The sequence below is a fragment of the Sus scrofa genome, chromosome 13 (assembly GCF_000003025.6).
Source record: "Sus scrofa isolate TJ Tabasco breed Duroc chromosome 13, Sscrofa11.1, whole genome shotgun sequence".
NCBI classification, from domain to species: domain Eukaryota; kingdom Metazoa; phylum Chordata; class Mammalia; order Artiodactyla; family Suidae; genus Sus; species Sus scrofa.
In genome coordinates this window covers 28204944-28229580 of record NC_010455.5, presented here as the reverse complement: position 1 = coordinate 28229580, position 24637 = coordinate 28204944, and the positions used below count along the sequence as shown (strand labels likewise).

The window sequence follows — 24637 nt, the reverse complement described above, 5'->3', positions numbered from 1 at the left end:
TAACAATATTGTGTCCGTGTTCATTTCCTGACCTTGATAACAGTGCTGTGCTTATGTGAGAAAATGTCCTTGCTTTCAGGAAACACACTAAAGTATTTAGGGGTAAAGGGGCATCATGTCTACAATTTGCTGTCAAACGGGTCAGGAAAAAAAAAAGGATAAGTAAATATGGGAAAATAGTAATGTCTGGAGAATCTGGATAAAGGGGATACAGGAATTCTTGTAACCTCTCTGTAAGTGGAAAATCATATGAAATATAAAGTTATTTAATTTTTTAAAAGGTAGCAGCAGTCCAGGGTTCCCGTGTCCTCCCTATTCTTTTCTTCTCCTTCCTCAGTGCGCCCAGCTCACTTTCCTCCACCACCTCCCTCCTCGCATCTTTCTATGGGCCCTCTCCCTGGACGACCAGCTGGTCTCCAGGACTCTCTTCTGCTCTGCTCCTCTGACCCAGCACACACCGCAGTCACTCTCCGCTAAGCTGCACCCACTTTATTTGCAAAAGAAGGCTCCCAGCGTGGCAGGGATGCCTGAAGGGAAAGTCCCAGCACTGCTCCTCCAGCGGCTCAGGATCCTCCTCCTGCTCGCCCCGCCCCGGCCCCGGCCCCGCCCCGCCCCGCCCCGCCCCGCCCCGCCTCGCCCGCTACACGATGGCGAACTGGCAGACGTAGGGCAGCTTGTCCCGGCAGCGCTTGTCGAACCACTTGCCGTTGGCCGCGCCAGCCAGGGCGGCGCAGTTCTCCACCTTGCCGCCATCAGGCTGCGCAGTGATCTCTGTCTCCCAGTTCTTGTAGGCGATGTGGCCGCCGGTCATGTCCACCCAGGCGCCCTCATCCGCCATATCGTTGAAGCCCAGCCAGACCTCAGCCTCTGCGCCCACGCTCTGCCGTAGGTACTCGTACAGGGCATCGTTCTCCGAGCCTGTCTTAGGGGTGCCCAGGGTGCCCCCGCGTGAGATACAGTCCTCGCTCGCCTCGTGGAAAGTCTTCGCCTGGACGAAGGCCAGGAAGCACTTCATGTGCACCTTGGTGCCTTTCAGGCAGACTGGGAGGGGGAGAAAGGACTGTCACCCAAGAGCCAACATCCAGGGGCAGGCACGCCATCCTCTATCCCATCCCTGTGCATCCTTCCTGCCCTGGACCGGCCTCAGACCCAGGACGAGGGCTGTGCTGTGGCAGGCGCTAAGGCACAGCTCAGAACCCCATTCAAGAGGTGGTGGTGCCCTGCTACTGGGATTGAGGTCAGCCCACTCAGTTGCAGATGACCCCTCCCTCAAGGTCACACTCCTTCCCTCGGTGCCACATCCAATGCCTGGGGGATGCTGAAGTGTCATGAGAGGGTGATCTCTCCCCCAGGCAGGATAATTCTGATAAATTCAGGCCTTGCAGCTTGGAGGTTCCACCGGGTGGCAGAGGCTGGCCTTGAGTCTGCACTGCCACTGGCTCCTCCTCTGCCCAGCCTGCTTCCTGCCCCTCCCTCCATGGATGTGGATCTCGCAGCTCTCCCTAATAAATGAACATTTGAGAGGAAGCCCAGCCAGAGCCATCTGCTCCGATCTTCTTCCAGCTGCGCACTCTCTATATCAAGAAGCTTGCAGGGCCAAAGGATCTGTGGACCCAGAGCCTAGACCACACTCGAGGTGCCAGGACCCCAAATCCCTGCAGGAGGGGCCCAAGCAAGCTCCCAGTGCCTGCCAGGGACCTCTTCCCCGGGCCAGTGTTCCTGATGGCTGGTTGGGGTGGGGGCTGGGAGGGTGGAGCTAAGACAGCCCCTTAGATGACAGAAGATGGCCCAGGTGGCCAGCCAGGACTAGGTCTCAGGCATGGAACTCTGAGGAGTCCAAGAGTTTTAAATTTGAATCTGGCCTCAAAGGTTGTGATGAAGTTATATATTTGGTCAATTTAGGAGGGTAGAATGTTTTTACTTAGCGGTTTACTCTTTAGCTTGTTTTATAACTTAAATGTTTAGGCAATTGGGTGTAAGCCTCTATTTGTCCTCTTGCTGCGGACTCCCAAAATGTTAGGGGTGCGTCTGCAACCCTTCCACCCACTCACCTACTCACTTAGTTACTTTCACTTAACACATATCACCACATCCCCATGGGCACCTGACACTCCTGGAACCCTAAATGCCAGGCCCGAAGCATTACAGACTGTGCCATGTCAGCCAGCCCTACCCTGTTCTGTGCTGCAGCTCATCCAAGGTGGGCTCCTTTGTCTTTCCCAGCCTGGCCCCCCACTACCTTTCCTTCCTGCTGGGGATGCTGGGACATGCTGCTTAGACCTCCATGCTGTGAAGGATTGATCACCCCACCTGATGGGAGCACTGCTGGGAGACACCCCTTAGCCGTTAGCCCCTTTTGGGGATTGCCTCAATAGAAGACAGCTCTGTCACCCACAGCATGGCCCCTTCCCAGAGAAGCCTGCACTCTGACTGGCTGCAGAGCCCTCTTGCCCCAACTCAAGACAGTTCTGAAGGGTCTTCCCATCATCAGGGCTTCCTCTGCAGTTGGCTGAGTCTTTCATTGAAACAGTGCACTCTGCCCACTCCTGCTTCTTCTGTCTCTTCTTTCCCTAAGTGCTGGTCCTAGGGATGCTCCCTAATAAACCCCCTGCAGGCTAAACTCCACCTCAGGGCTGCTTTCTGGGAACCCCATCTGCAGTGCTCCCGCTAACATTGTTAGTCCTCAATAAGTGTTAAATTCTTGGTGCCTTATCATCAATTTTGACATTTTGTCACTCTGGCCTATTCATGATCCCATAGCCCTCCTCCATGGCTTTGTTCCTGCCATGCCCTCTGCTTGGAATCCCTCCTTATCTTCCTACATGTGCTTTAAGTATTGCAATGAATACATTGATTCCATGAAGATACTGAGGCTCCCAGAGCAAGCCTCTAGCTGGGTCACCTCTGCCTCCTTGTGCCTGGCAGAGACACACTGGGTGGGGACCTCACATGTGCTTGCTGATTGGGGGAGGACAGGGGAAGATGGCAGGAGGGGAGGTTTGCTCCTTTAATCCCTGATTCTCTCAACCCTTTGGCTAGTCAACAGAGCTCAGGAATGCTTTGGGTGGGGTTGCCAACAAGGTGATTTGCAGGTTATGGTAGTAAAGGAAAGGGTGATATGAAGGAGAAGTTCCCCAAGGAGACTGTGAACCTCTTGAGAATCAGCAGACATGGAGGGAGAGTTTGGATCTCATGCTCTGGTCTTTGCACAGGGAGGTCCCCACCATGTCACCCATCTCAGGGGGCAAGAGGCATCTGGGTTGCATCATCTTTGCACAAGCACAAAGCTTAGATATGAGGGAGATCTTAGAGTTTGCCCTGAAAATCCACCCTAAGCTCTTCCACTTTACAGATGAGGAAACTGAGGCCCTGAATGGCACTGTGCTTGTTTTATTTTTTTAATTTTTCTTTGTCTTTATTTTTCTTTTTTTTTTTTTTTTGTCTTTTTAGGGCCACATTCACAGCATATGGAGGTTCCCAGGATAGGGGTCTAATCGGAGCTGTAGATGCCGGCCTATGCCACAGCCACAGCAATGCCAGATCTAAGCTGCATCTGCGACCTACACCACAGCTCACGGTGACACTGGATCCTTAACCCACTGAGCGAGGCCAGGGATCAAACCTGCATCCTCATGGATGCTAGTCAGATGTGTTTCCACTGAGCCATGACAGAAACTCCGCACTGTGCTCATTTTAAACATTCCCTCGTGGCAGATATTGTCAGTTGACCCAACCAACAATCCTTCCCAACTGCCTTCTCCTTTCTCACTGTAGAGGCAGGAAAAGCATTCTTGCGTTGAAGCTATATATGATAGATATGGTCATTTAATAGAGCTTTGATCTATAGAATGGAAATGGAAGACCTTCATACTCCTGATAAATGGGACACATGTGGCTGGGCTAACCTTCTTCTTTCCTCCTTCTTGCCTTGAATGCACTCATGATGCATGGAGTGGGGGCAGGCATCTTGGGACCATGAGGTGAACAAAAACTTACAGCTACTTACTTCCAGATTCATCTTTTGTTTAAGCCACTGTTAGGTTTTCTGTTACTTAAAGCTAAAACATGGTAGACACTTCCTTTCTAGAGCCCCTTCCTGCTAAGCAAGTTTCAGGGTCATGTGTTTGTCCTCCAACAAAATTTTACTGAGTATTGATACATTGCAAGCCCTGGAGACAAGGGCAATCAGGAACAAACATGACCCTGGTGTTCCTGGGGCTTATAGTCTAGCGAGGGAGGCAGATATAAATCAAGAAATGGATATGTCATTGCAAACTGCAATAAATGTGATAAAGGAAAGAACATCATTCTGTGAAAGCTGATAACTGAGGAGCCTAATTGAGATGAGAGATTAGAGACTCCCAAGACAGTGATGCTAAAGGTATTTATTATGTGGATCCTGGGGGAGCAGTTCAGGCCAGAATAGTGTGTACAAAGGCCCTGTGGTGAGAGGGAAAGAATGTGGCCCTTTACAGGAGCAGAAGGATGGCCAGTTTGAGGGAGTGTGTGAAAGCTCCCCAATGAAAAGGATCTTGGGAGTTTCTGAGGAGGCAAGAGGAGAGGGGAGAGGCCAAGACCCAGAAGATGGATGCACCTTGGTCAGAGAAGCATCAGATGAAAGTGTAGCTATGGCAGAGAGGTTTGTAGATTTCCTAGGAGGAGCCAAAGTGATTGTCAGATGATGCCCTGAGAGGCAGCATAGCAGAGCCCGAAAGAGGACTCTGCTTATTTCAGCTGCTGCTAAGATATGCAGTTTCTCCTTGGAAAATGGAGGTGAGGTTCTAGTATAATAGGTCCATGGTATGGGTTTTCTGTGAAGAATGAGTGAATGAACACAAAGCACTTCAGGCAGTGCCAGGCATGTAGCAAGCTCACGTATGTTACCTAACACTGTTAGTCTGTATTCTGTGTTCTCCAGACAAGGTCACCAAGGAGTGGGTAAGTCTGAGATGTGGGAAAATGGAGATGACATGAAAGGAATTTGGTGGAGAAAAAGAGAAAACGGGTTGCCCAGGCAGGCTAGCCAGGCAGTGCTGGGGCAGATGGCTGTGAGCTGACTGTGTTCCCCTGGCTCTGCAGCCATGTGTCTCATTCATCCTGACTTGGCTTGTTTGTGCAGAACCAGGGAGCCCAAAGCCTACCTTTCCTCACACCTAGCATGCACTGTGCAGGCTGCTTCCATTCCAATCCTAATCTGCAGTAACATGGGCAATGAACAGAACCTCTCTGTGCCTCAGTTTCCCCTCTTTAAAATGGATATGATACATCCTGCTTCAGTGTAATGATGGTGATTAAGAGTGACAGTGTCTGCAAAAGTTCCCATGTGGTGCAGTGGGTTAAGGATCTGGTGTTGTCACTCCAGTGGCTTGGGTTGCTGCAGTGGTGCGGGTTTGATCCCTGGCCTGGGAATTTCCACAGGTATGGCCGAAAACAAACAAACAAAAAGACAAAAGCGACAGTGTCTGTAAAGCTGCTGACACACAGAGGGTGAGGCTAACATGGACTTTAGGGCTGTAGGGGCTGGCTGAGCAGAGGGTTTCCTGGGGGCTCACTAGTGGAGCCTCTGCTCCACAGAGTACTCCAAGGTTCTCACTTCCAGGGGTAATGCATTCTTGTGGGAGAGCTTATTATCCTTTGGGGATGTCGCTGTTTCTGCACATCAGGGGCTCTTCCTGAGAACAAGCAAGGTGAGGAGGGGGCTCCCTGAACCCAGTGCCAGGAGCCAGCCAGGGCCACGATGCTGGCTGGAGGATATAGGCAGATTGCTGGCTGCTAGCCTGAGCCCATCTGTCTGATGCACCTCTTCCTGGAGAGGCCACCCTGTGTACTCACCCGTCTGCAGGGCCTGCTGCTCCTTCAGCAGGGCCACCTCCTGGGCCAGAGTGTCCAGCTGGGTCTTGAGCTCCTCAAGTATCTTTGGGCTTGCGGCATCTAGGATGATGTCAGAAGGAGGTGGAGATAGTCACAAACATGTGAGGAAGGCAGTGGGAGTTGGGGCAGGGTAGGGCCTGAGAAGGTGTCAACCACAAGCGGACAGGGGAAACGGCTAGCCTTGACCTTGATGTCTTGGCATATTCTCTATGTGTCCCTGCTGGCAGTAGTCTAAGTGACTGCTCGAGATTTTCATTTTGCATGAGGACCATCTTTCACTTGCTCTTCCTAAAGTGAGAGCTGTACTGCATTGTTGAGGAGGGTTGCCAGGATCAGATGGGGTTGAATTGGCAGTGGCAGGGTAGAAGGTGCAGGCAGAGCCTTCAGTGACCCCAAGCCTCCTTCCCAGCTCCAGAGGAGAATAGAGCACAGGAATCAGGGCCACGGGCCCTCAAGACCTCCCAGGTTTACTTCCCCAACCTAGAGGAACAGGACATGGAACAGAAGGGCAGATGTTCCTGCCTGGGGCCAGGGGCTGCAGCATGGGTGAGTGTGTGCATGGGCTCTGAGCTTGCACAGATGTTGGTGACCAGGGCAAGTTGCTCAGCCTCTCTGAATCCACTATCCTCATCTGTAAAGTGGAATGATAATAGTCTCACCTCTGAGAACTCTGAAGAAGACTAAAAGACTAAGAGAAATAAAGCATGTGACCAGCACTTGGCTTATAATCACTGCTTATGATGTGGATAGTGTGTCTCTTTTATTCCACAACTGATTCACCAACAGGAAACTGAGGCCAGGCTGAAGCAACTTGCCTAGGGTGACAGAGCCAGCAGCCGGCAGGGCTGGCCTGAATCCCAAGTCCACATGGCTCCATGCTTGTTCTCCCCACCTCTGGAACGGCAACAGATTCCTAACATGAGCCTTCCTGAGCACGAAGTCCCATTGGGAGCTAGTTATGCATGAGAGGCAGATGGGAGACGTCTTTCTCTGTGTAAGTTGAGACCTCACTGGGTGGACCCCAGTCTTTCTGAAAACCCAGGGGCTTCAGGAAAGGCTGAGCTCAGCTTGGGTAGAGGGCGGGGAAGCACATCCATGGTCCATTTGGCTGCATAAAGTCCGAGGTATGACGGGTGACATCAGACCTCTGTCCACCCCAGTGCTTTTGCAGGGGAATTGTAGGAAGCATGCAAGCAAGAACTGTACTGGCATATACAGAATTTCATGATGTAACTTATCAAACATGAGGAAATTAACGCCTAGATGAGCAAGGCAAAAAAAGGAGCTTTTAGAGCTGGCAGACAAGCTTAACTGGGTTATGTGTGTCTTGAGCTGGGCCTCTGCCTCCGTGGTTGATGGCACTTGTGTACGCAGTCACATGATACAGCAGCATAGGGTGCTGTGTAAGGTTGCACAAGTCAGATGCTGCACAAGGGCACTCAGCTCAGGGGACAACCGGGGCCCATGTACAGCCCCTAAGCCTTGCCCTGGCCATGCTGTCTGACCGGACCGGAGAAAAGGCTGCATGTCTATAATTTGTCAGCTAAAAGTGGGGGGGGCTTTTGTGACTTGCACCAAGGTGCCTGGGTATACAAGGGGCCTTCCAGGAACTGGCCAAGAAGCAAGGCGCTAACAGAGCTTCACTGAGGAAGGTGTGGGCAATGGGGGCATTTCTGCAGCTCTGGGCTAGGAGTTGGAGCCCTTGTGCTGCCCCTCTACCTCTGAGCCTGATTCCTGATGCATGTTTTTGAAGTGGATGTTTTCCAGGTCCCAGGCCCCTGTTCCAAGGGTCTGTGACCCCCTAAGAGGCAACCCTGCCCATCTGAGCTCCTCTGCCAGGTGTGGCCATATAGTTCCTGGAGCTTTAGCCACCCGAGCCCTCCCTGCCTCACCTCTGGCTGACCCCTGTACAGCCAGCTCTGGCCACATCCCGCACAACACATGCAGGGGTGTAGTGCTTGCTGGCCTTTCCTCCCCCCGCCCATTCCACCAACTCATTCTCCACCACGCGGCAGCCACCAAGGGGTCTCCTCGGGCAGGACCATCTCTCCTCTGGGCTCCCTCCCCAACTTTTGTGTGCTGGTCCCTACGCCTAGATTGTTCCTGTAATTCCCAGTCTGGCTGCTCCCAGGAATCGCTGGAGGGAAAGGCAGATGCCAGGGCCCACCCCAGCACCCTGATCTAACGTTTCGGGGGGTGGGTCCCAGATGACACTGATGCCTCAGTGAGAACCACCACGGTTCTCAAATTGATTCACATCTTAAGAGCAGAGGCGGTGACCTTTGCTAGCGAGCTCTGCTCGTGTATTGGCCCTACAGGAGAAGGAGCTCTGTGAGCATTTGTTGTACAGGTGGGCAATAGGTGGAAAGGAGAAAAACCAAGCTAAAGAGGGCTTCAGCGAGAGGCAGGGCTGGACAGGGCAGCCCCCTTGCCCTGTCTGCTGTTCTGTGGGCCCCCAGAGCCCTGGACCTCCAGGGGCCACCTCCATGGAGACTACTTGGAGTCAGGGTTCAAGTGTGACAGGAGAGGACCAAGGCATTGTCTGATCCAACCTTCTTATCCACATGATCAGATACATGATTTACATGATTAAATAAATGCATACTAAGTCTTTGGTAAGCTTGAGAAATTAGCAACTAATTTTCACATTCAAAAATTCTATTATTTGCCTTTGGAACGGTGTATCCTTTACAAAGAATGTCCTTGGTGACAATTTTAGCTAATGTTGCTGGATACAACAGTGAGTGCTGTTGAGTCTGCTCTTTTTGATGAAAATTTTGTAGAAGGTAATATATACATAAAATTTTAAAAAATCCAAACAGTTCAAAATATCAAAATCTCCTTCCCAATCAAGTTAGCTCTCAGCTCCCCAGTTTTTCTTCCCAGAGGTAAAAATCACTGTTACTAACTCTTACAAAAGTTACTAAATCCTTCCCAAAAAATCCTGTGCATATACAAGTAAATGTATTTTTTAATAGAATTCTCTTTTTCTCAACAGTGTCAGCATAGTATTCATTCTGTTTTGAACTTTCCATTTTTTATTTTAGAACCTGAACCTTGGAAATGATTTCCTGTCAGTACCCAGATCCGCCCCATTCTGCACTGCGGCCTGTGGGTCTCCACAGTCCTCATGTGCCTTTATGTACACGGCCAGTCCCTGGCCAGTGGGCAGCTGTCCATTTACAGAGGGGGCTCAGAGAGAGGCCCGAGGATGGCTCAGCCCCCTTGCCTTGCCTCTTCTGTGCTCTTGGCCCCGGCCACCTGTTTCTCTGCCTAAATCAGCACTCTGATCCCCTGGAACTCACCCTCTCCTCGCCTCAGGGCCCTGTCGGGGGTGACAGCCTGTTTCATTGCCATGGCATTTCACTAATGTTGTCTCAACAGAGCCCGAGGTGACCTCACTGCAGGCGGGGCTCCAAGGGCAGGCCTTACTGAGGCCAAGGCTACCCAAGGACACCCCAAAGCCAGAGGCAACAGAGGGAGAGCAGAGCAGCCTCCGATCTCCTAGTCAGGGTTAGAAGGTTTTTACTTCCTCAAGGCCACGGTACACTACAGGACGGAGAATTAACTTGTTCCTTTTTTTCCTGTGTACCAAGTATATCCTATTTGCCAGGCACGTTGCATACTTTGTATCATTAAATGTATACATTTAACCTTTGAGCAAATGCCACAATCCTCTTTTTAGTTGAGTTATCCAAGGTTTGAAGATGACAAACAGAACCTGCCAGCACTCCCTGATGAGAGTCAGGCATCTCCAGAGCCAAAGGTTTGATTTCTTTTAAATACTGGGGCTGGGGGTGAGGAGTGGCTGTCACTTTAGGTGATCTATGTGGTTTTTTTCGATGGTAAGGGCCAGTGACCCTTAGAGTTCTGACAACTGCCCTTGCTGCTGGAGAACTCTCCCAGGCCCCAAGGGGTACTTGACTAAAGTTCCCTGGACTCATGGAGAGAGGGAAGGTGAAGGGAGGAAAGGAGCACGAGGACCAGCCAAGGAGAGGGTGACCAGCTCCCTGGAAGATGGGGAGGGGCCCCACTACCCCCCTTACCTTTCTTGGCATTTGCAGGCTTCTTGACCTTGGGGGTAGGTGTCTCAGCAGTGACCTGGGTCAGAAGGGAGAAGAGGCAGAGGAGCAAGTAGGGCCCCCAAAGCTCCATGCTGCTGCACCGGCTGGGACTACGGCTGCTGCTGCTCTTGCTGCCTGTGGTGGGCCTGGGTCAGAGAGCACTGTCAGCTGTGGCCTGGGCTGCACGTCTTAAGGCAGCAGCCACGAGGACCTCTGTCCAGGAAACCCTCCCAGACTTGGCTGCAGGAGTGCCAAGAAACAAAAACAAAGAAGAGCCTGCAAAAGGTCTGGGAGCCACAGCGCCTCACTGGCCGGGGAACACCCATCCAGCATCCTGGCTCCGCCTTCTGCAACAGTTATTATTTTCTAGGATTCTGAAAAACACATGCTAGTTGTCATAGCTCACATCTGCTGAGCAGATACCTTGGGCAGGCCCTCGGTCATGCTTTTCCCTGGCCTCACAGGGGCCTCGCATCAGCAATATGAGGAAAGTGCTGTAATTTCCCCATTTTACAGTTTAGGAAATGAGGCTCAGTGAGGTTAAGGGAGTCCAAGCTACCCGCTGTGAAGGGGAACACCATTATTTGACCCCAAGCACCGTGACTTCTAACAGTGATGCCACATGCCTCCTTAGTGAGCTGGGCTGACTGCTGGATTGTCTAGAATGTTTGCTGTGATTCTCTTGTGGTCTGTCCCTGTGCACTTAATGCATCTTTGGTTAAAAACACTTTCTGTTTTTCAACCATTCTATCCTGGAGCAGAGCTGACCACAGTGGGATGGAGCAGCCATGGTGCTCCAGAGTGCTGTCAGAGCTGCAGCAGGGATGATCCTGAGAGGGGCAGCCTGGTGTGGGGTGTCAGGACCCAGCAGGGTGGAGGGAGGCCCCCCAGGGCAGCAGAGGTCCTGCATGGAGTGTTGGAGTCCAAGTGAGGAGAAAAGGGAGTCCACGTGGGCAAGGGATGGTGGCAGATGTGAGACTGTTTATATAGGGGCACCCACTGAATAGGTACATCTGTTAAAGACCATGGAAGCCAGGTTTCTCATTGTCAGAAAAGGGAGGTACAAATAGAGAAAATCAGAATGAAAGAGTAAAGTTGGAGCTATTGGTGTACAATTGTGGACTTTGACATATAAAGAGGAATCGATAAATGTCGATGGAAATGTGCACATTACTCCCCAGCTGTCTGGGTGGAGCAACCTCTGCACAGCCGTGAGTACTCCCAGCATCCAAGCGCCAGTTTCTAAATCTAGCCTTCCCCTAAAAGGAACTGGCGCACCTTGGAGATACGGCCGATTCCAGCGCTGGGGCAGGAAAAGCAGAAATTGAGCCCAGGACAAGTTGTTTTGCCAGAAAACAAGGAAGTGTTTAAAGACAGATAGGAATGTGCCAGGACACAGAGCCAGCCCGAAGGAGCTTCCTGGGGCCATAATCAGAGACAGTTTGAGCATCAAAACAGTGACAGTAACAATAAAACAGGAAACTCTGAGTACAATGGATATAAGTAAATAAGCGAATACATTGGAAATCTGATGAGCAATGGAATATTTTTATCATCTCGAATTTTTGCCCAACAAAATACTTAATAATTACGAAGAGGACAGAGTCACCTCGTCAATGGGGCAGCCTGGCAGACACCACTTGAATTAAGTGACCAAAGTAAGCATCTCAGTAATGGGCCAAATGGAGAGCCTGCTGCAGCTGAGTGTCTCATGGGCTGTAGTGAGGAGAATGCAGCACCAACCCTGTGAGCCCAGGAAACAGCACACAAGCCCACCCAAGGGGCTTTCTCTAGAACGACTGCCCAATAATCTTCAAAACTGTCTAGGATGTGTCTGAGGAACTGTTTCAGACTGAAGGAGGTTGGAGACACAGAACAACCTACAGAACACACGGTTCTGGACCCTCGTGGGTGCCTCTGGAACAACCGGGGGAACTCGATGGGTCTGAGGAGCACGTGGCAGGGATGTGCCCCAGGAGTGTTGTGATGGCAGAGGAGAGTGGCCTTGTCAGTAGGGAAGATGCAATAAAGTCCGAGGTGGTGACAGGGCATCATAACAACTCAGGGAAAGACTGTTCTTTGTACTGGAGCTGGAAATATTCTGTGAGCTTGAGAGTGTTCAAAAAGAAAATGCAGTTCTTTGTAATCCAGGCTTTTCTTCCAGGGACCCCGCCTTGCCCCATCTGATTTGGGGAGGGAGGGTCCCCAGAGGCAGGAGCCTGGTCAGGCAGCAGGCACTCCATGCAGCCCTTTCTGTCAGGGCTCCATCCCTCACATGTTCAGAGACGGAGAGGGTTTTATATTTGCAGCTGGGCCCTCAGTGAGTTGGTTTGGGCTGAAGATTATGCAACCTAATAGGGAGCTTTGCTTCCTGGAACTCTGGGTGGGTAGCACTTGGCAAGAGAAAATTATCATTCTTTTTTCCTCTTAAAACTCCTTTGCTTTCCTGGTTTTCTCACCTCAGCTCTTTGGCTGCAGGGAAATGGAAGGAGTTTCCAAGTATGAGGCCGCCAGAGGCCCCCACTCCTATTTTCCAAGAGCTGGGTATGCTGGGGAGGAGGGCCTGGAGAAGCTCTGCTGCAGCCATTCACAAACCCAGAATCCCCTGCTCCGGGTCTCATACCACAGAAGCCACACAGGAGCCAGGTTGTGTAAGGACCTGCCTGGAACTGTGTGTGCCCCATCAGTCCCTGGGGAGGCCAATGTGAAGGGCCCTCTGTGCCAGTGGGACTGTGGTGGGCCTCAAAAAAGGAAAGTGGGGAGTTCCCGTCATGGCGCAGTGGTTAACGAATCCGACTAGGAACCATGAGGTGGCGGGTTCGGTCCCTGCCCTTGCTCAGTGGGTTAACGATCCGGCGTTGCTGTGAACTGTGGTGTAGGTTGCAGACGTGGCTCGGATCCCGTGTTGCTGTGGCTCTGGCGTAGGCGGGTGGCTACAGCTCCGATTTGACCCCTAGCCTGGGAACCTCCATATGCCGCAGAAGTGGCCCAAAGAAATAGCAAAAAGCCAAAAAAAAAAAAAAAAAAAAAAAAAAAAAAAAAGGAAAGTGGGCCACTATCCCTTAACCTTTCAACTATAAAGCAGATTTGAAGAGGCTGTCTGGTTTAACCGCCTCTCAATGTGGACAGCCTTTTCCATTGACCTTGTCAGGCATCTCCAGGTGCTTGCTTAAATCCTGCCTGGGACGAGCAGCTCATTACTCTGCAAAGTAGCTGGGTCCATCATGACATGCTTGGCTTGTTATAAAGTCCCCCCATGGTCCCTGGCGCCTGTCTCTGGAGCAGTCACTTAAGAGGCCAGCAGATGTTTGAAACTGGCCTTCCTGTCCCTCTTTAACCATCTCTTCTCCTTGTTCCTTCCCCTCTTCCTCCCAGCTTTTCCTCTCTGATATGGCTCCTGGACTTTCTCTTCTGAAGATCACCTTGGAAAGAATTCCGCTTATCACAGTCCTCACTGTAGAGCAACTCCCAGAACAAAGCTTGTTCCCAATGGGCCTGGTATGGGCAAGGGCGTGTCTCGTGTGGTCAGACTGGACACCATTCAGAAAGCCACAGGCGCTCTTTACAGCCACCATGCCTCATTTGCCGCCAGTGTTGAGCGTATGCCATTACCTGCCTAGGTCCTCTTCGCAGGTGAGAACCACTGTGACGGCCACCTGCATGGACTCACCAACAGCCCTGGTGGGGCCTATGGATTTCATCCTCCAGCATAAAAGGTCTTCTGGTGGCACTGTTCCCAAGGCCTCTACCAGCCAGTAGGGCAGCACGTGGGACTGGTTTCAGCCAGAAGGTTAGTGTTCACCCTGAAGGAGAGCTCTGTGCACTAACACACTGCCCTCTGGGCCCAGTCTTTTCATGTCAGTTTCTCTGCACAAAGAATCATCTTGACAATAAAGCTCAGAGACAAAAATCAGAAGAGAGCTGTAAGAGGCACATTTTCAAGTGGTGGTGTTGTTTCTCTACAAAGCTGTTGGAAGTCTGGGTTATATAAAACAAGCTCTGGCCACCCCACCCTTGTCAGCCCAAACAACATGAAAACTTCTGGCCCAACATAGAACCATTCCCCACCCCCTACCCTTGCCCTGCACAGATGTTTCCTTTTAGCTCCACTGGTCAGCCTTGTGTCAATAGAAATGTAGCCGGCCTCAGGGGCAGAGAACTTTCCACACTCTCTTCAAAGGTAAGAACATCCAGGGAGCACATCTCCAGGAATATTGCAAGGGCAGTCTCAGCCCTTAGAACCAAAGACCATGGCCTCAATGACCCGCGTTAGGAGAGTCATTTGTTCTTTTTCAGACCACAATGACCCAGTGCTGACATCCATTCAACAAGAATTGCCTCTACCCCTCTGTGCCAGGCTCTGGGGCACACAATGCTGGGGGAGGCAGTGCCCCAGCCAGCCATGGGGCCCACATTCCTTTCTGTTTTGTCCCTAAAGGTCAGCAGTGCCCTACTGGAAAGAGAATTGGGAATCCTGACTTCCAAATCGAGCTCAAGACACCTGGCACTTGGGTCTTTTGGGGCAAGTTACTCAAGACCCAGATTCCTCTTCCACAAGATGGGGCAATAATCTCTACCCTGCATAGACAGTGCGATTCTTGCAAGGGCACATGGAGATGCTGTGTGTGAGGCAGCCAGGCTGCCTGCGAGGGTATGGGAAGGACTGGTCTGAGAAGCCGCATGGCCCTCAGAGCTCCAGGGCTTCCGTCCACCCCTTTAGTCCTTCCACTCCAGGGGGGACACAATAAATGACCTGACTTGTGAATTTAAGAATAAACTGGGCATGCGCAGCCCAGTTTTGCACGTACCTGATGTCCTCAGCCATAGCTCACACAGGAAGAAATAGAACATCTGATTAGTTTTGTAGGATTCTACAGATTTCTATCTGCCTTACTGACACCTGTCCACCCACCCCTCCACAAATGGCTTTAAAAGTCAACAAATATAAACCCCAGTGGTGCATTCAGCCATCCTAAAGTTTCTAAATTATCACACTAGCCCTGCACAATATCACTAGTCAAGTTTTGCTGGTTTCTCTTTTTCCCCCATAGAACCCCTCTCTGTGCACCAAGTCTGATCCTTAACCCAAGTCCAGAATCTGCAGATGACACCAGGTAGGAAAATGGCTGGTGACATAACTGCTCCCTTCTAGAGATCTCACCCTTCTCTGGAATTTTTCAGAGAACAAGCTTTTGGTTTCATTGATTTTCTCTATTCATTTCCTGTTTTCAATTTCATTGATACCTCTGTTGCTGTAATTTTTATTAATTCTTTTCCTCTGCTTACTTTGGATTTAATTTGCTCTTCTTTTTCTAGTTTCCTAAGGTAGAAGCTTAGATGATTGATTTTTTTTTTAATTTTACGGCTGTACCTGCAGCATATATAAGTCCCCAGGGCTGCTGGAGGTTGAATCAGAGCTGCAGCTGAGGCCTGTGCCACAGCCACAGCAACACTGGATCCTTAACCCACTGAGCAAGGCCAGGGATCAAACCCATATCCTTTTGGACACTGTCGGGCTCTTAACCAGCTGAGCCACAATGAGAACGCCAGATAATTGATTTTAGATCTTTCTGCTTTCCTAATGTATGTATTGAGTGCTATAAAAGTTTCTTCTTAGCACTACTTTTGCTACATTGCACAAATTCTGGTAAGCTCATTTAGTTCAAAATACATCATTTCACTTAAGATTTCTTCTTTGACGTGTGATGTTTCATTTCCAAGTATTGAGGAATTTTCCAGCTTTCTGTAATTGATTTCTAGTTTAACTGCATTGTGGTCTGAGAGCAGACACTGTATGAGTTCTATTCTTAAATTTGTTAAGGTACGTTTTATGGCCCAGAATGTGGTCTATCTTGATGAATGCTCCGGGTGAGTTGAGAAGAATGTTTAGTCAGCCGTTGATGGATGAAGCAGTCCATAGATGTCCATTATATCCAGTTGATTGATGGTGTTAGTCCACATGTGTCCTTACTGATTTTCTGCCTGCTCCATCTGTCCATTTCCAGTAGAGGGGTGTTGAAGTCTCCTGTTATGAGAGTGGATTCATGTATTTCTTCTCCCTGTGGTCCTATCAGTTTTTAACCTCACATATTTTTTTTAAACAACATTTTATTTTATTTTTTTGGTATATATATATATATATATTTATATATTTATATATATATATATATTTTATTACTCAAATGAATTTATCACATCTGTAGTTGTATAATGATTTTACCTTACATATTTTTAATGCTCTGTTGTTAGGTACATACACACTAGAGTGTTACATCTTCCTGGAGGCGTGCCCCCTTAATCATTACATTATGTAATGTTCCTCTTTATTTCTGACAATTTTGCTTGCTCTGTAGCTGATACAGCCTCTCCAGCTTTCTTTTGATTAATGTAAACCATAATGTTACCATGGTCTCCCTCCATTTAATTCCCCCCCGCCCCCCGCCTTTTACAGCTTCATCTGCAGCATGTGCAAGTTCCCAGGCTAGGGGTTGAATTGGAGCTTCTGATGCAGGCCTATACCACAGCCACAGCAATGCCATATCTGAGCTGCATCTATGACTTACACCACAGCTCACAGCAACACTGGATCCTTAACCCATTGAGTGAGGCCACACAGAACAATGGGGAACTTCTCCCTCCATTTACTTTTAATCTATATGTGTCTTACATTTTTTAAAAATTTTAAGGCCACACCTATAGCATATGGAAGGTCCTGGGCCAGGGGTTGAATTAGAGCTGCAGCTGAGGCCTGCACCACAGCCATGGCAACACGGGATCTGAGCCACATCTTCTACCTGTGCCGCATTTGCGGCAAGGCTGGATCTTCACCTACTGAGTGAAGCCAGGGATCAAACCCACATCCTCACAGAGACAACATCAGGTCCTTAACCCACTGAGCCATAACAGGAACTCCTGTATCTTTTATTTATTTATTTATGCCTTTTTGGGGCTATACCCGTGGCATATAGGTGTAGGGGTCCAATCAGCCCTGTAGCTGCTGGCCCATGCCACGGCCACAGCAATGCCAAATCCGAGCCACATCTGCGACCTACACCACAGGTCACGGCAACACGGGATCCTTAATCCACTGAGCAATGCCAGGGATCGAACCCGCAACCTCATGGTTCCTAGTCGGATTTGTTTCTGCTGTGCCACGACAGGAACTCCTGTATCTTACATTTAAAAGGAATCTTTCAGGAACTCCCTTCGTGGCTCAGTGGCTAACAAACCCGACTTCGATCCATGAGGATCTGGGTTTGATCCCTGCCCTCGCTCAGTGAGTCAAGTATCTGGCACTGCCATGACCTGTGGTGTAGGTTGCAGACACAGCTTGGATCTGGCATTGCTGCGACTGTGGTGCAGCAACTGTAGCTCCAGTTCGACCCCTAGCCTGGGAACTTCTGTATGCCATAGGTGTGAGGCTAAAAAGCAAAATAAAGTAAATTAAGTCTTTCATAGACAACATATAGGTGAGTCTTGATTCACTCTGACAATCTGTCCTCTAATTGATGTGTTTAAGATCAGGGGTGTTCTTAAATTTTATGTGATTTTATGTGTCAACTTGACCAGATCACATGTTAACCAGATATTTGGCTAAACATTATTTCTGACTGTATCTGTGAGGGTGTTTCCTGAGAGATTAGCATTTAAATTGGTCGACTTAATAAGGCAGTAACCCAGTGTGGGTGGGTATCATCCAGTCTGTTGAAGACCTGAGTAGAATAAAAAGGTGAAGGGAGTTCCCTGTGGTGCAGCAGGTTAAGGATCCAGTATTGTCACTGTCGCAGCACTCATTTGATCCCTGGCCTGGGAACATCTAATTGCCTTGGCTGTGGCTAGGGAAAAAAAGGGGGCGGGGGCGGTGGGAGGAAGAATTGGCCTTTCCTGCCTTTTTGCTTCAACTAGAATATGAGTTTTCTCTTGTCCACACTCCTGCAATCTATACCATTGGCTCCCCTGGTTCTCAGGCCTCTGCACTCTGCATTACACTCCTGGGTCTCCAGCTTGCAGACTGCTGATAGTGGGACTTCTCAGACTCCATAACTGTGTGAACCAGTTCTTTATAATAAATCTCATATTATATATATACACAACTCCAATTTGTTCTGTTTCTCAGAACTCTAATGCAGTGATTATGGATATGGCTGGATCGACGTCTACCATATTTGTTACTCTTCTATTTGTTGCCCTTCTTTGTTCCTTTTTTTGTCTTTCACTCTTTTTCTGCCTTTTATGGTTTTGAATATTTTGTTTGACTCCATTTTCTCTCCTAAGCATGTCAGTTGTACTTCTTTTTTTATTTAAGTGGCTGCCCTGGAGTTTTTAACATTTGCAATTTTATCCATGTTCACTTTCAAATAACACTAACATTTCACACACAGTGTAAACACCTTATAATAGCGAAATAATCCTAATTCCTCCCTGGTTTTCATTTCATTTATACATAAGCATACATAAGTACATAAGCACACATAATCAAATACACTGTTACTATTATTATTTTGAAAAAACTGTTACCTGTTAGATCAACTAAGCAAAAAAAAAAAGTTTATTTTGCCTTCCTCTACTTATTCCTTCTTCAATGCTCTTCCTTTCTTCATGTGGCTCCTTTCCTTATGTGGATTCTGACACACTTTTCCTTCTCTCTAAAGAACTTCTAACATTTTTTGCAAGGCAAGTCTACTGGCAACAAATCCCCTCAATTTTTGTCTCAAAAACTTTTTATATCCCCTTCATTTTTGAAGAGTAACTTTACAGGGTACAGCATTCTAGGTTGATGTTGTTTATTGTTTTTATTGTTTTAATCTCGCTTACAATACTTTAAATGTTTCACCCCACTCTCCTCTTGCTTGCATGATTTCTGAGAAGTTGGATGTAATTCTTATCTTTACCTTTCTGTGGGTGTTTCCCTTTAGCTTCTTTCAGAATTTTTATTTAACCTTTGATTTCCTGTAGTTTGAAAATGATATACCTAGGGATATTTTTTGGCATTTATCCTGCTTAGCATTTCCTGAGCTTCCTGGATTTGTGGTTTCATGTTTTGGGGAAATTCTGTCATAAATGTTATTTCTTCTCCTCCTGGTATCCCTATTATGCATGTTATACCTTCTGTAGTTGTCTCACAGTTTTTGGGTATTCGGTTTTACTCAGTTTTTATTCTCTTTGCTTTTCATTTTTGGAGGTTTCTACTGAGATATCCTGAAGCCCAGGGATTCAGTTGTATTCAGTCTCCTAATAAGTCAATCAAAGGCATTTTCATTCCTGTTAATAGCGTTTTTTGAGCTCTACCACTTCTTTTTGGTTTTGTCTTAGAACCTCCATTTCTCTGCCCATCTGCTCTTGCACAGTCTGCTTTAGACATCAGCATCCTTAGCATATTAAAAATATTTGTTTTGAATTCCCAATCTGTTAATTCCAACATCCCTGCCGTGTCTAGTTTTGATGCTTGCTTTGGTCTTTTCAAACTGTGTTTTGGCTTTTGGTATGCCTTTACTTTTTACCTCATAGCCAGATGTGATGTACTGGGCAAAAGGAACCGCTGTAAATAGATCTTAGCAATGTAGTGGGGAGGTGTGGCGGAGGGGAGGTGTGCTGCAGTCCTGGGATTAGGTCTGTCTTCTAGTGAGCCTGTGCTCCTGCATCTTCCCAACACATACACCCTTAAATGGGATAAGATGACTAGAGTGGTCTGGAGTTGTGTACTTCCCTTCCCTCAAGTCAGTTAGGCTCTGGTTAAACAGTCTCTCCTGAGGGCAGACCTTGTTAAAGACAGGGTGCTCCGGTGTACTCCAAAAAGGTTCCTTTTCCCCTTTCTCCTGCCAGAAGCACAAGGGGATTTTCCTCGGAAGTTCACCCTGAGAACCAGGTCAAGCAACTGGAGGTAAAATTCAGAAAATTGTAGGGGTCCTTAATGACTGGGTCCCTCTGGAGGTTTTAACTCAGAGTCATCCACACTGAGCTCCTGCAATTACAGTTCTGGTTTCTGTAGAGGTGTCAGCTTGAGGATTTCTGCTCTAGTAAGTTGTGATTCTCTGTATCTAACTGCTGGTCGCTCTAATTTTGGAAGCAGTGGTAGCCCTGGGCTCACTGCTCTTCCACATCTAAGGAGTGCTGATGCTTTTTCTACTTTTTCAGTCCCGATGTCTCCTCCTCATTTACTTCAGGTGCTGTCCAGGTCCAACCACAGGGGCCGTCCAAGCATTTAGGACAATCAAACCTCCTTGCTAGGACGTTAAACTGCCTCTCCAGCCTTGGCCCTGGCCCAACCCCCTCAGACCCAGCTCCATCCTATTTCCTTGGTACCTGCCAAGTCAGGACTTAAAATTATTTTGATGAGTAATTTCTTTCTTCCCATGGCAGGGACTGTATCTCTCTGCTCAGGCTGGCCTGTGATCAGACCCTAGTTATGGGTGAAGCCAATGAGGGAAGGTGGGGCAGAGGCCGACCAAGATCCTGTCTTTGTTCCAGGTCCAAGTCCCTTTCTTCCTGAGGAAAGCCCTGACTTTGGCAAAGGAAACCTGTCAAGGATGCATCTCCAGTCTCCTTTGTGGCTCTGCCACTCTTGCACAAGCAGTAATATTGGGATGAACCTCTTTATACTTTATGTTTTTACTCTTTGGTTACATTCCCAGAAGTGAAGTATTAGGTCAAAGGGCATGAAATTTTTAAGGCTTTTAATACACACTGCCAGATTATTTCCAAAAAGTTGGGTTTTTTTTTTTTTTTTTGAAGTATAATTGATTTACAATTTTGTGTTAGTTTCAGATATACAGCAAAGTGATTCAGTTATATACATATATATATTCTTCTTCAGATTCTTTTGCATTATAGGTTAGTACAAGGTACTGAATATAGTTCCCTGTACTATATGGTAAATCCTTACTGTTTATCTATGGTAGCATGTTATCTGTTAAAAAGTTCTGAGTAGTACAGATTTATGCTGGACCAGCAGCTATATGTGAGATCACTGCCTTTACTAAGCAAAAACAAACTACTGCCAATATTCTAAATTCATGTGTTGTGCAGGCTTGAATTTACATTATTTGGAATAACAGAAACAACAAAACTAACTTGAATATTAGATAATACTGCATTCCCTCCATGCCCACCCTCCCCAAGCTCTTAACTGACTTTTGGCTGACCTCAATCCTTCCCCCTGACTTAAAAAATTTTTTTTTTATTTTTTAGGGCCGCACTTACAGCACATGGAAGGTCCAGGCTAGGGGTCAAACTGGAGCTACAGCTGCTGGCCTGTGCCACAGCCACAGCAATGTGGGATCTGGGCCGTGTCTATGACCTATACCACAGCTTGTGGCAACAGATCCTTAACTCACTGAGTGAGGCCATCCTCATGGATACTAGTCAGGTTCATTATCGCTGAGCCATGACAGGAAATCCTCCCTGTTATTTATTTATTTGGCCACTGAAGACCGCTCTGGTTTTGCTGGAGGAAGCAGTGGATTTCCTCAGGACAATTTTTTCCAAGGCTACTCCCTGCCTTTAATTTTCTCTTCCCTTATTCTGAAAGGTGCAGTAATCACACATTTCCAGTGTACTCCCATCCTTGAGAGACCTTGCTTACCTGGTATTCTGTTTCACGTGCGATATACACTTCCTCCACGTAGGGTGGCCTTCAAGGGAAGGTATGGGGTGGCTGGGGGTGGGGGGGAGGCAGATACTAACACCTAATTTTCCCCTTCATTTGCACTGTAACTTTTTAGCCAGCCAGCCCAGCTGGGTACCTGCTGTACAACTGGCCTGGCAAAGCCTCATCTGTTTGTCTCAAATACCTGATGTTCTTAAGCATCAAAACTGAAGGCTTCTAAGCTTTAGTCACACCTGTGCACCCCCACTGTCAGTGTTCCATCATGGGCAGTCAGCTAGGAGGAGGGGAGGAGGAGCAGGCTGACTGCCACCTTGCTGGGAGCACCTCTAAGAACCATCACTGGGGAGAAATGTCAGAAAAAATGAAAACCCAGACTATTCTCTCAACAGGGCAGCAGCTCCAAGTCTAGGCACAGGATGTACCTGGCCATGCTAGGAGGAGGTGCTCATGCCAGACCTTTGGAACATACCATAAGGGCTTCAACTCACATTATGTTCTTTCCATTAGGCTATAAATTCCTAACTCCTTACCCTTTTTGTCTAATTGAAATGCAGAGAGTAAACACCACAGCTGAAATACTCTCCTTCGTGAATCAGCTCCTTCCCCAGGGCTCTCTTAAAGATTGATTGGGGAGTTTCAGTTCCCCTGGGAAAAAACCACAAAGACTGCTCGACCATGAATAGACTTAATCCTAACACACTTCACTGTGAGTAGAACACAGGCTTATAGGAAGAGGCTTCTGGCACCATTGAGAATGGCCTCCCCTTCTGTCCCCAGAGTATGAAGGCAGGGTGAGTAATCAAATGACAGCATCTCTAAAGCAGCCTTCTTAATGCTGACAAAGCATGGAAATCTTACAGAACACCAGGGAGTGGTTATAAAACACAAAGCAATTTCAAAATAAGAGTGATAGGGGAGTTCCCATCATGGCTCAGCAGAAACGAATCTGATTATCATCCATGAGAATGTGGGTTCGATACCTGGCCTCGCTTAGTGGGTTAAGGATCCGGCATTGCCATGAGCTGTGGTGTCGGTTGCAGATGAGGCTCGGATCTGACGTTGCTGTGGTGTAGGGCATCAGCTGTAGCTCTGATTGGATCCCTAGCCTGGGAACCTCCCGATGCCGCAGGTGTGGTCCTAAAAAGCCAAAAAAAAAAAAAAAAGAAAGTGATAAGAGAGACTGGCTAAGGACCAAAGTAGATGGAGGTAGGCCGGGATGTCTTGGTAGGTAGGAAGCAAAACTGGGCTCCCCAAACTCAGGAAGGCTCACCAGCTGGGTCTGTACCCGGGGCAGAGTGCTTCCTCCATCTCCCCCTGCAACAGAAACCCCCAATATGCAAGGTGAATCTCTATCTTTTTGTAATTCTTATTTTAAAAGCTCTAAAGGGGGGACAATTAACAACATATGTATAAGCATTTCCTTTGAACGATTTTTCTGCGAGTTATATTCTAGTGTGCTTGTCATTGTTCTCTGGATTAAGCTGTCATTCACTAGACCAGGGTAAGAATACCTGAGGGGTCACTGACTGGCATCTTGGCTTACTGCCGTACCAAGTCAAACCAGAAAATGGACTTTAATTTCACACGTTCAGATGCTGCCTTAAATTCATAATAGCTAAAAGAGATATATACAAACGTCAGCTTAAAAGGAAAAGTAGAAACCCCACACTTGGCCGTTGAGGGTGGATCATCCCAGGAATCCGACTTTCTGTCTCTTGGGACCCAGGCTTTCCTCCTTGTGTAGAAGACTCTGCAGGGAGGTGTGCAGCACCTTGCCCACACGCTTGCCAGTCTGCAGGACAGAGAGGGATAGAGAGGCACAGGCCTGCTTGTGAGACACACACACTCCACTCTGGCCACGAGACGCTCCCCTTTCTGCCAGCCAGCTGTTCTAAAGCTGGCCATAGTCCATCTGCCTGACAGGACTTTCATTTATTTCAACAAACTAATAAGAAAACAAACCCCAAGCCACAATCACATAATATTTACATTCTTGAAAAACCTCCATTCTAAAAACAATAACAACAAAAAGATGCGACCTCCATGCAGCAAGTGGCAAAACCATCAACCCAATCTGGATTGGGTTACAACTGCTGTGCTGCAGTGAGTAGGCATCGGGGGGACCACAGAGAATGCAAAGTCTGTCTGAGGAAAGAACAGATGGTGCTGAGGACTGGTCTTAACAAGCAGTTTCTAATTCACCTGCCACCAAGGGAGACCTATTCAGATGGGACCAAAGTCAATACCCGGATAGGGTCTTTGATGTTACTGCCATGCAGAGATGCTAAAAGGCACAAGAGGTTCGAATCAAGAGAGCAGACAACCTACAGATTTCCTAATTACCCCCTACCCAGCAGTCACAAGGGGGCTCTACAAAAACGTACGTTATAGAAATCTTTCTTTATGCAACTGGGCTCATGAATTCATTTTAAGAATATAATGACCCAACTACAAGTCTCCAGCTCATCAAATCTCCCACGTTCCCAGAGCAGTTTTAGTTCACCTATGCCACTGGTTCCATTCCCAGCAGTGTCCAGGAGAAAGTTATCCAGGCCTGACCCCCACCCTAGTCCTCCTAATCATAGGTGTACCTTCCCCAAGTCTGAGTGCCTTCTCCCCTGGCCTCTGACCATAATAAGGGATGAGACTCCAAGTAGTACTGAAAACTCACGTGAAGAGAAATCTCAGACTAAAGGCTGCGAAGTGACCAATCCTATGAACTGCGAAGTCAGGATTAAGGTCCAACGTGACTCTGGAAAGATTTTTTTTTTTCTTTTTACCGTTTTTAGGGTCACTCCCACGGCATATGGAGATTCCCAGGCTAGGAGTCTAATCGGAGCTGTAGCCACCAGCCTACTCCATAGCAACGCGGGATCCAACCCGCATCTGCGACCTACACCACAGCTCATGGCAATGCTGGATCCTTAACCCACTTAGCAAGGGCAGGGATCAAACCCAGAACCTCATGGTTCCTAGTCGGATTCGTTAACCACTGTGCTGCAACTGGAACTCCTGGAAAGATTTTTATCATAACATTAGAGAAAGAAAAAATGGGAAGTTCCCGTCATGGCACAGTGGAAATGAATCCGACTAGGAA

General features: G+C 48.1%; 2 protein-coding genes across 2 annotated transcripts in view; both read right to left on the bottom strand.

Moving 5' to 3' along the window:
* Positions 468-10340, bottom strand: CLEC3B (C-type lectin domain family 3 member B). Its single transcript, XM_005669451.3, has 3 exons — positions 9918-10340; positions 5833-5931; positions 468-1041 (listed from the first exon to the last, which is right to left on the bottom strand). Exons 1-3 carry the CDS (start codon positions 10024-10026, stop codon positions 641-643), a joined length of 609 nt encoding a protein of 202 aa, XP_005669508.1. The 5' UTR covers positions 10027-10340; the 3' UTR covers positions 468-640.
* EXOSC7 (exosome component 7) overlaps positions 23146-24637 on the bottom strand; it is a 29630-nt gene continuing 28138 nt past the window's right edge. Inside the window, 1 exon segment of the mRNA NM_001243824.1 lies at positions 23146-23332. Coding sequence (NP_001230753.1) covers positions 23228-23332 — 105 coding nt within the window. The 3' untranslated portion in view covers positions 23146-23227.

Coding starts and splice junctions, on each gene's coding strand:
- CLEC3B (XM_005669451.3), bottom strand. CDS start 10,026: ATGGAGCTTTGGGGGCCCTACTTGCTCCTCTGCCTCTTCTCCCTTCTG. Junction 5,932..9,917: donor GCCTGCAAATGCCAAGAAAG/GTAAGGGGGGTA, acceptor ACATCATCCTAG/ATGCCGCAAGCCCAAAGATA. Junction 1,042..5,832: donor GCAGCAGGCCCTGCAGACGG/GTGAGTACACAG, acceptor TCCCCCTCCCAG/TCTGCCTGAAAGGCACCAAG.